Source organism: Ranitomeya variabilis, chromosome 5 (assembly GCF_051348905.1).
Source record: "Ranitomeya variabilis isolate aRanVar5 chromosome 5, aRanVar5.hap1, whole genome shotgun sequence".
NCBI lineage: Eukaryota > Metazoa > Chordata > Amphibia > Anura > Dendrobatidae > Ranitomeya > Ranitomeya variabilis.
This window is the reverse complement of record NC_135236.1, coordinates 79,183,156-79,195,362: the sequence shown is the minus strand read 5'-3', so window position 1 is coordinate 79,195,362 and position 12,207 is coordinate 79,183,156. Positions and strand designations below refer to the sequence as shown.

Below are 12,207 nucleotides of genomic sequence, written 5' to 3'. Positions count from 1 at the left end.
AGATGATGATCAGTCTGTAAGATAAAGATGATAATATTTAGCACATGGTTACCCAAGTCATTAAAGGGGATAGTCAATCAGGTAACCGGCTTATATTTCCGTATTGGAGAACCCCATTTATTCTCTTCATGGCGGTTCTTCTCACTATGTAACATCATCCACCATCTCTCCAGCTGAATGTCAATGATCTCTTATTAGCAGCAGTATTTTACTCGGCCACCTCCAATGCATATTTTATTTCAGTTGTATAGTGCACTCCTCGAGCATCTAGAAAACTAATCATGAATATCCAGTCTAAACATGTCATACAAATCATCAGAGATGGGCTTGGAATTGGATACACCTCGAGGACTGATGAAGCAATGGATCTTCTACTTTAAAGGACATCCATCACTTCAGATAATAGCTAGGACAATATTAATCAGATCTCTCTACATGTCAGTACTCAGCATATCTACAGGTCGTACAGCAACCGTTCCATACCAACACAACAATGACTGATCCCTGTCCAGTGATTTGGGGATGTTTTTATGTGTATTGACACAATCGCGCTCTGTTTTCACGTCATATACAATAGATGGAATATCTAATAATAAGATCATGTGTACTTGGATAAATAGACACACAGATATATAGATATAGATATGTTAGATGGTTGGCTGGTTGGATAGATAGATATATATATGTTAGATGGTTGGTTGGATGGATGGATAGATAGATATAGATATGTTAGATGGTTGGTTGGATGGATGGATAGATAGATATAGATATGTTAGATGATTGGTTGGATGGATGGATAGATAGATATAGATATGTTAGATGGTTGGTTGGATGGATGGATAGATAGATATAGATATGTTAGATGGTTGGTTGGATGGATGGATAGATAGATATAGATATGTTAGATGGTTGGTTGGATGGATGGATAGATAGATACAGATATGTTAGATGGTTGGTTGGATGGATGGATGGATAGATATAGATATATTAGATGGTTGGATGGATGGATAGATATAGATATGTTAGATGGTTGGTTGGATGGATAGATAAATGTAGACATGTTAGATGGTTGGATAGATAGATAGATAGATAGATAGATAGATAGATAGATAGATAGATAGATGTGAGATTGATAGAAGATGGATAAATATGTAGAATTTTGATAGGTAGGTAATAGAGAAACGATGGATGGATGGATATTGGCTTGATGGATATTAGATAGATTTGATAGTAATAAGGTAAATAGACAGTAGCAATTGATTGTCAGGGCTGCAGTCAGTCCGGATGAGATTCCTGTGAGCCGCCTTCTACCTGCCATAATCACCTATGTACGGTATATATAAGCTATCTACCTAATATATCTAATATATAAAGCTGAATGTGTGTGTATGTATGTGTGTGTGTGTATGTCCGGGATTGGCATCTGCACCGTCGCAGCTACAGCCACAAAATTTTGCACAGTCACACGTCTGGACCCCGAGAGCATCATAGGCTATGTTGTGAGACAAAATTTTAACCCCGCGCATTCCAATTCACCAAACAATTTTGCCCCTATCTACATAATGGGGAAAAAGTGAAAGGAAAAGTGTTGGAGGGAAATTGACAGCCAGGAGGAGATGCCATACAGGTATATACTATATACAGGGGAGATGCTATACAGCTATATATTATATACAGGAGGAGATGACATACAGGTAAATACTATATACAGGGGAGATGACATACAGGTATATACTATATACAGGGGAGATGACTTACAGGTACATCTAATATATAAAGCTGAATGTGCATGTGTGTATGTGTGTATGTCCGGGATTGGCATCTGCACCGTCGCAGCTACAGCCACAAAATTTTGCACAGTCACACGTCTTGACGCTGAGAGCGTCATAGGCTATGTTGTGAGGCGAAATTTTAACCCCACGTGTTCCAATTCACCAAACAATTTTGACCCTATCTACATAATGGGGAAAAAGTGAAAGGAAAAGTGTTGGAGGCAAATTGACAGCTTCCAGATGTGAACAAGGGGGACTTAAAGAATGAGAGCGATGGCACTAAAGAGTATATACCGAACAGTTGCTAAGGTGGGGCCCCGACATGGGATACTCACCACACACGGAGATATGAACACACACACAAAATGCGCCACACACTACCACGTGCTTGAACACATATACCACCCTCAGCGCACATTTCACCACACATACACCAACCTCACCACATAAAAGTCGAAACACAAAAGTCGCAGCTCAAAACTCGCCATTCGCAAAACTCGCCACATGCAAAACTAGGCTCCCGCAAAACTCGCCACACGTGCAAAACTCGCCACACGGAAAAATTGCACACGCGGAAAAATTGCCACATGCACAAAAGTTGCAACACATGCAAAAGTTGCTTCACACAAAACTTGCACATACTCAAAACGCACCACACATAAAACTTGCTGCACACAACTTGCTACACTAACCTGTCACATGCAACTCGACACACAAAAAGTTGCTACACGCATGTCGCCACACAAAACTCATCTCACAAAAGTCCCTACATGCATGTCGCCACATGCAACTCAACACACACAACTTGACACATGAAACTCGCCCTAAAACACATACAAGTCTGGTATTATCCTTCAAAAATAAAAATCTGATTAATAAGCAGACAAACTACAAGAGCAACAAATGTACCATATAGGAAATACGGCAGCTGTCAGAAACATGACCTGTCTATTGTGTGTATGTGTGAGCTAATATATACTGCCAGGGGGGAGGGCTTCCTGTTGGCTGGGGATTTATCAGGCTACCAATTTAGCTTACAAATACTGAGGTAAAAATACTGACCAAATAACATGTGAACGAGGTCTAATACAGGAGGAGATGACACACAGATATATACTATATACAGGGGAGATGACACACAGGTATATACTATATACAGGAGGAGATGACATACAGGTACATACTATATACAGGGGAGATGACACACAGGTATATACTATATACAGGAGGAGATGACTTACAGGTATATACTATATACAGGGGAGATGACATACAGGTACATACTATATACAGGAGGAGATGACTTACAGGTATATACTATATACAGGAGGAGGTGACATACAGGTATATACTATATACAGGAGGAGATGACACACATATATACTATATACAGGGGAGATGACACACAGGTATATACTATATACAGGAGGAGATGACACACTGGTATATACTATATACAGGGGAGATGACATACAGGTACATACTATATGCAGGGGAGATGACACACAGGTATATACTATATACAGGGGAGATGACACACAGGTATATACTATATACAGGGGAGATGACACACAGGTATATACTATATACAGGAGGAGATGACACACAGGTATATACTATATACAGGAGGAGATGACATACAGGTACATATGATATACAGGAGGAGATGACACACAGGTATATACTATATAAAGGAGGAGATGACTTACAGGTATATACTATATACAGGAGGAGATGACACACGTATATACTATATACAGGAGGAGATGACATACGGATATCTGCTATATAAAAGAGGAGATGACACATAGGTATATAGAGGAGGAGATGACATACAGCAGGTCTATATACAGGGGAGATGACACACAGGTATATACTATATACAGGAGGAGATGACACACAGGTATATACTATATACAGGAGGAGATGACATACAGGTACATACGATATACAGGAGGAGATGACACACAGGTATATACTATATATAGGAGGAGATGACATAAAGGTATATAGTATATACAGAAAAGATGACATACAGGTATATACTATATACAGGAGGAGATGACACATAGGTATATACAATATACAGGAGGAGATGACATACAGCAGGTATATACTATTTACAGGGGAGATGACATACAGGTATATACTATATACAGGGGAGATGATATACAGCTATATATTATATACAGGAGGAGATGACATACAGGTAAATACTATATACAGGGGAGATGACATACAGGTATATACTATATACAGGGGAGATGACTTACAGGTACATCTAATATATAAAGCTGAATGTGCATGTGTGTATGTGTGTATGTCCGGGATTGGCATCTGCACCGTCGCAGCTACAGCCACAAAATTTTGCACAGTCACACGTCTTGACCCTGAGAGCGTCATAGGCTATGTTGTGAGGTGAAATTTTAACCCCACGTGTTCCAATTCACCAAACAATTTTGCCCCTATCTACATAATGGGGAAAAAGTGAAAGGAAAAGTGTTGGAGGCAAATTGATAGCTGCCAGATGTGAACAAGGGGGACTTAAAGAATGAGAGCGATGGCGCCAAAGAGTATATACCGTACAGTTGCTAAGGTGGGGCCCCGACATGGGATACTCACCACACACGGAGATATGAACACACACACAAAATGCGCCACACACTACCACGTGCTTGAACACATATACCACCCTCAGCGCACATTTCACCACACATACACCAACCTCGCCACATAAAAGTCGAAACACAAAAGTCGCAGCTCAAAACTCGCCATGCGCAAAACTCGCCACATGCAAAACTAGGCTCCCGCAAAACTCGCCACACGTGCAAAACTCACCTCATGGAAAACTCGCCACACGGAAAAATTGCACACGCGGAAAAATTGCCACATGCACAAAAGTTGCAACACATACAAAAGTTGCTTCACACAAAACTTGTACATACTCAAAACGCACCACACATAAAACTCGCCACGCGCAAAACTCACCATGCGCAAAACTTGCTGCACACAACTTGCTACACTAACCTGTCACATGCAACTCGACACACAAAAAGTTGCTACACGCATGTCGCCACACAAAACTCATCTCACAAAAGTCGCTACATGCATGTCGCCACATGCAACTCAACACACACAACTTGACACATGAAACTCGCCCTAAAACACATACAAGTCTGGTATTATCCTTCAAAAATAAAAATCTGATTAATAAGCAGACAAACTACAAGAGCAACAAATGTACCATATAGGAAATACGGCAGCTGTCAGTCACATGACCTGCCTATTATGTGTATGTGTGAGCTAATATATACTGCCAGGGGGGAGGGCTTCCTGTTGGGTGGGGATTTATCAGGCTACCAATTTAGCTTACAAATACTGAGGTAAAAATACTGAGCAAAAAACGTGTGAACGAGGTCTAATACAGGAGGAGATGACACACAGATATATACTATATACAGGGGAGATGACACACACATATATACTATATACAGGGGAGATGACACACAGGTATATACTATATACAGGAGGAGATGACTTACAGGTATATACTATATACAGGAGGAGGTGACATACAGGTATATACTATATACAGGAGGAGATGACACACATATATACTATATACAGGGGAGATGACACACAGGTATATACTATATACAGGAGGAGATGACACACTGGTATATACTATATACAGGGGAGATGACATACAGGTACATACTATATGCAGGGGAGATGACACACAGGTATATGCTATATACAGGGGAGATGACACACAGGTATATACTATATACAGGAGGAGATGACATACAGGTACATACGATATACAGGAGGAGATGACACACAGGTATATACTATATAAAGGAGATGACTTACAGGTATATACTATATACAGGAGGAGATGACACACGTATATACTATATACAGGAGGAGATGACATACGGATATCTACTATATAAAAGAGGAGATGACACATAGGTATATAGAGGAGGAGATGACATACAGCAGGTCTATACTATATACAGGGGAGATGACATACAGGTATATACTATATATAGGAGGAGATGACATAAAGGTATACAGTATATACAGAAAAGATGACATACAGGTATATACTATATAAAGGAGGAGATGACACATAGGTATATACAATATACAGGAGGAGATGACATACAGCAGGTATATACTATTTACAGGGGAGATGACATACAGGTATATACTATATACAGAAGATGACATACAGGTGTATACTATATATAAGGGAGATGACAAACATGTATATACTGAGGGGAAAATGAGAGGTGTGAGGTGAAAATGAGGGGTGTGAGGTGAAAATGAAAAGGTGTGAGTGCAAAATGAGAGGAGTGAGGGAAAATAGTGGAGTGATCGGAAAATGACAGATCTGATGTCGAAATGACAAGTGTTAGGGGGGAATGAGAGGAGTGAGGGGGGAATGAGAGGAGTGAGGGGGAAAATAAGAGGACTGAGGGGGAAAATGAGAGGTGTAAGAGAGAAAATGAGAGATGTGAGGGGGAAAATGAGAGGCGTGATGGAAAAATAAGGGAAGTGAGGTGCTATAACTAACCACAGATATTTACTATGCCCAGGCAACGCCGGGCTCTTCAGCTAGTATTTATATATATAGATATAAGATATTGACTAGATGAGCATCAGATGGATTTATATAGGATAAGATATGTGATAGATATAAGATGGATCGATAGCTGATGGATAGATAGTGTGCCGTGAGCACTCCTTATGGCCGGTTGCTACCTGCAGCATTGGGAATGACTAAACCCTGCATTATTAATGGCCCTGCACACTTATATCTCCATCCTACTGTAGGGATTTACCACTAGAAATGAGTGCTTCTTAAAGAGCAGTAATAGATCAAAATGACTGTAAAAAGCCAACACTAATAGTTCAGAACTGCACCATCACGTGCTGGATATATTTCTGGGCTCTTCCTAATTTTCTGACCTATCAGAATGCTAATTTGGGGTGTCTAATATAACAGACAATTCTCCCGTCCAGCATTACATTGTCTTTTACTTATCTGGTGCTTCCAATAGGTGCCTAAATGTTTCTGCTTGATATGGTTTTACATTAAAGGGAACCTGTCACCAAGTTTTTGCAAAGGCTCTATTTCCAGAGATGTGTCACTCACTGGGCTACTCAGTGTAGTTTTAATAAAAACCATTATTTAATCAGTAGAAAATTATCACCAGAGGACTACTTGACCTGCTGTTAGGCAGTCCAACCCCGCCCCCACCACTGATTGGCAGCTTTCTGGCTATGCACAGTGTACACAGAAAGCAGCTCAGCATTCAGAGATCTGGTAGACTGCCTAACTGTCGGCTGATCGATCTTCTGGCCCACAGCTGTCTCTCTTGACTTTCCTATACATATTAATGCTTGCTTCCTATCGCTCCCGAGTTCTCTATGAAAAAGTTACTGCCATACCTTTGAGAATGGCTGATCTCCTTGCCGAACAAAAGGAGCAGCTGTTGAAATTCTAAAATCCGAACGCTTCTCTTCCCCGAAATAATCTGTCCGGTGAGAGTTGGGAGGCCGCGATACACATTAGGGCTTGCTCACCCTGGTGTATACTCTCGTACTGCACTCTGATCAGTGTTATTCAATAAGGCAGAGCAACGTATCTCGCGCAGTGAGCACCCATTCATGACAATGGTGCTTGCAAAATGTCAGACTGCACTCGGATGGCATCCGAGTGCAGTCCGATATACACTGAGACAGGCAACGGAGAAGATGGAGAGATTAATCTCTCCTTCTTCTCCTCGCCTGTGATCCAATTCTGGCATGCAAGAGGATTGGAGCACAGAGTAATCTGACATAGGAACTACTACTTTAAAAGCACATCACCATTGCTCTACTCAGCAACCAGTTATCCATGGTATACTTCAAGCTTTCAATCTAGAATTAAACAAGTGTCTGCTATATCTTTCTTGATAACTCGACTTTTTAGTAAATTGTATACTTTATTCATTTAAATATGAGACAAACTAAAAAGAGACTTGAATAAATGCAACCTTTACTTCCTCCCTGCCACGGTGAACAGGAGTGTATTAGTAATCCAAAGTAGACCTCTCTCGTTAAAGAAGTTTATACTGTCATGGGCACAACAACTTTACCAAACTCACTAAACCCTACACACACCTCATTCCTCCCACTCTACAAGAGTGAGAACTCTAATTATCCACCCGATCACTGCTTTCATTTGTTTGCATCAGGTCACTAACACGTTTTGATTTTTTCCACCAGGCTTGAGTCGAGCGGCTCTTCCATTTGGACTGATGCGTCGAGAGTTGGCATGTGAAGGATATCCCATTGAGCTACGGTGCCCGGGCAGTGATGTCATCATGGTGGAAAATGCAAACTATGGGCGCACGGATGATAAGATCTGCGACGCTGACCCCTTCCAGATGGAGAACGTGCAGTGTTACCTGCCAGATGCCTTCAAGATCATGTCACAGAGGTGAGCGTTGTTATCGTTCTCTGTACATGCCTAAACGTAGGGAGATGGTGGTACCAGACGGCTCATTGGGTGGGATCATACATCTTTTGTCACTCCTATGTGCCGGTAGATGCAACCCTTTTATGTCCTGGTGGTGACAATGCATTCGTAATGTGCACAGCACCATAGGAAGATGCAACCCTATTATATCTTGGTGGTGACAATGCACTCGTAATGGGCACAGCGCCTTAGGAAGATGTAGCCTTTGGCACAGCACCTTAGGTAGATGCAACCCTTTTATATCCTGGTGGTGACAATGCATTGGTAATAGGCACAGCGCCTTAGGAAAATGTAGCCTTTGGTCACAGCACCCAACCCTTTTATATCCTGGTGGTGACAATGCACTCGTAATGGGCACAGCGCCTTAGGTAGATGCAACCCTTTTATATCCTGGTGGTGACAGTGCACTTATAAAAGGCACAGCACCTTTGGTAGATGCAACCCTTTTATATCCTGGTGGTGACAATGCACTCGTAATGGGCACAGCACCTTAGGAAGTTGTAGCCTTTGGTCACAGCTCCTTAGGTAAATGCAACCCTTTTATATCCTGGTGGTGACAATGCACTCGTAATGGGCACAGCGCCTTAGGAAGTTGTAGCCTTTGGTCACAGCTCCTTAGGTAAATGCAACCCTTTTATATCCTGGTGGTGACAATGCACTCGTAATGGGCATAGTGTCTTAGGTAGATGTAGCCTTTGGTCACAGCACCTTAGGTAGATGCAGCCCTTTCATATCCTGGTGGTGACAATGCACTCGTAATGGGCATAGCACCTTAGGTGGATGCAAACCTTTTATATCCTGGTGGTGACAATGCATTGATAATGGGCAGAGTGCCTTAGGTAGATGTAGCCTTTGGTCACAGCACCTTAGGTAGATGCAACCCTTTTATATCCTGGTGGTGACAATGCACTCGTAATGGGCACAGCGCCTTAGGTAGATGCAACCCTTTTATATCCTGGTGGTGACAATGCACTCATAAAAGGCACAGCACCTTAGGTGGATGCAACCCTTTTATATCCTGGTGGTGACAATGCACTCGTAATGGGCATAGCACCTTAGGTGGATGCAACCCTTTTATATCCTGGTGGTAACAATGCATTGGTAATGAGCACAGTGCCTTAGGTAGATGTAGCCTTTGGTCACAGCACCTTAGGTAAATGCAACCCTTTTATATCCTGGTGGTGGGCACAGGGCCTTAGGTAGATGTAGCCTTTGGTCATAGCACCTTAGGTAGGTGTAGCCTTTGGTCTAGTTCACACGTGAGGTTCTGATGTCTTCTCCAGTTTCCTGTTTATTATGTATATGCTTCTTTGGCAAATGCTTCTAGCGTCAGAAGTCATTGAATATACGAAAATTGTATGTTATCTACAGAAATGGCCTTTCTAACAAAGCGTGCTTCCATGTTATAATAGCAGTCTACCATTTGTCACCTTGAAGGTCCCTCTTCAGTGTGAACAATACCAAGGCTGATGTATAATTTACATAGGCGGATAATTCCTTGCAAATAGCTTGTGTGTGCAGTTCCTTGGAAATTGCTTGGAATTCCTACAATAAGCATGTAACGCGATCCGACCTTCACGGCACTGCGGCGGCTGTAATAAAGAGCATTATCCTCAGAAAATGGCGGCTCCGGAGTTGTCAACTTCTATCAAGTTGCAATAGATTTATATGTGTCTGGTAAACATGGGTGACAAACCAATATGGTCGATATAACATTTCCAATAGAAGTTTTGGAGAAAGCCAGACTTCTGGAGGCTGAAACAAGAAATCTACAGATTTAGAGAAAAAAATGGATCACAGGATTTGTGGTTCAAGATGGTGGGAAAGTGGGATGACAGCCCAGCCAGAGCAAACTTGAGAGGTTTGAAGGCTGCACTTTACACGTGAAGAAGCAGGGCATCTAAGGCCTCATTCACACGTCCGATGTTCGTGTACATGTGCTGTCTGTGTTTTTCATGGATAGCTCTCGTACCCGTGATAGTCTATGGGGCCATTCACATGTCCATGATTTTTGTAGACCAAGACTTCTGCGGAAAATCGCGGAGACATGTCCGATTTTGATCTGAGGATCGAATCAAAATCCTCAATGCAAGTCTATAGGTCAGATGCCACCCGCTTTTAGGGTCAGTGCACACTGAGGTTTTTTTTTTTAGTTTTATATAATAATTTGTAGTAAAAATAAAGTCAGTCAGTGATCGCTTGGCAGCTCTAAAATGGCTACAACAAACAGGCTTGGTGCAAGCTACTCCGTTTCCCAGAGCCCTGTGGTTGCCCTGACCTTTTCACTTTTTTTCCGCTATACAGGGATCTGGACTTAGACAGGGGCACCTAGGTTAGGGCCATAGAGTCAGCTGGTGTTCGGTGGCGCAAACTGGCAAGAAGGACAGTCAGGAAGCAAGGTCAAAACTAAGAGGGCAGCAAAGGTACAAAATGGTCAGGCAGGAGAAGCATCAATAAACAAGCCTAGGTCAAAACCAGAAAAGCACAAATGCAACACAGGGACGGAAACCATAGACCTAAACAAGGGAAGCACAAAGCTACTGTACATCTGGAGCTTCCAGCAGTAAGCTGGTAGCTTAAAGAATCACTCCTATCAAAGTTTTTATCCTCTTAATATATTGCAGTCATATTTTTTAGCAGTGTACTTACAATTGCTTGTTTTGCCTTTCTATCCAGTTAATTCTTCTCTTTTCTCTGCTCTATGTAGAAACTGGAAGTCTATTGTCCCTGCATTTATCATTCTCCTCTTCACCTCCTGACCCAGCTGCTCTCTCTTCCCTCCTGCCACAGACTTTTGCGGTGACTTATGACTCATACAGGGAAAATTGACCTCCTCTTTCTACATAGAGCTTAGGAGGATTCAGCTAATCAGTTTTTAATCACGCGATGTCATAGACTTAATGGAAAAGAGAATAATTATCTGGGTAGAAAGGCAAAATGAGCAATTGTAAGAACACAGTGCTATATAATATGATGACTGCAATATATTAAGAGGATTTTTTTAAAGTATATATGTAGCGCCCCCACCGCCGCAGGGCCGAGGGGTACCCGGTACCGGGCCTCTGAGTCTCTGCTCTGGGGTTGTCACGGCGGCTAGGCCCCGGTCCGTGACCCTGCTGTGGGGCGCACAGTCTATAGGACTGGAGTGTGGTGATAATGGTGCAGTTGTGGGGTGCAGGTCGCGGTAAATAACGAGGACACCAGGTTGCAGTCTCTTTACCTCTTTACTGAAGATCTCTGGGTCCTCAGTCCAGAATACGGTCCACCAGGCCGCGCAAGTCCGGCCGGTCCAATGGCACCTCCAGAGTTCTCTTCACAGGAGGAAATCTGTGCCTTCCCCCTAGCGCTATGTGTTGTGGTCCTTCCCTGCTGTGCTTACGGAAAGTCCCCACAACTGTTGTGTCTGTTTCTTAAGTTCCCTCACAACTCGATTAGATGATGTTCTGCTAATCCTCCGTCCCTCCCTGATGTTCTGGTTGGGACGGCACCCGTTTGATGGGTAGGCTCGGAGCTCTTCCGGGACCCTAGAGTCGCCCCTCTCCACAAGTTGCCCCCCAAGACTGCATAGGTGATTTGAGTTAGACAGCCCGCCTTAGACTGACTGCCCTGCCGCTGTTTGAAGTATTGCTTGAAGCTGAATGTTATGATACTTCCTCGGCGTTCCGGCCACCGGTAGTGCGCCTCAGCAGGATGTTGCTTCGATCTTACAGCACGACTCCTACTGGTATTTCTCCTTTGCGTGATCTCGTTTCTCACTCAGCACAATCTATCTCTCTTCTAATCCTTTCTTGGGCACCGCCGCTACCCGGAGCAGGCACGGTCCCGTTACGTTCGTTCTTCTTGCCAAGCCTCTGTCAGGATCCCACCCCTGACAGAGACCCTACTGTATCTTCCCCTACAACA

At 42.8% G+C, this 12,207-nt stretch overlaps 1 protein-coding gene across 2 annotated transcripts in view; it reads left to right on the top strand.

The window, feature by feature from the left end:
* The window catches only part of ADGRL1 (adhesion G protein-coupled receptor L1), a 526,256-nt gene that overhangs the window by 304,261 nt on the left and 209,788 nt on the right, over positions 1-12,207 (top strand). For both annotated transcript variants that reach the window (XM_077262603.1, XM_077262602.1), the window contains exon 3: positions 8,052-8,265. In XM_077262603.1, coding sequence (XP_077118718.1) covers positions 8,052-8,265 — 214 coding nt within the window. The remainder of the gene's footprint in view (positions 1-8,051; positions 8,266-12,207) is intronic.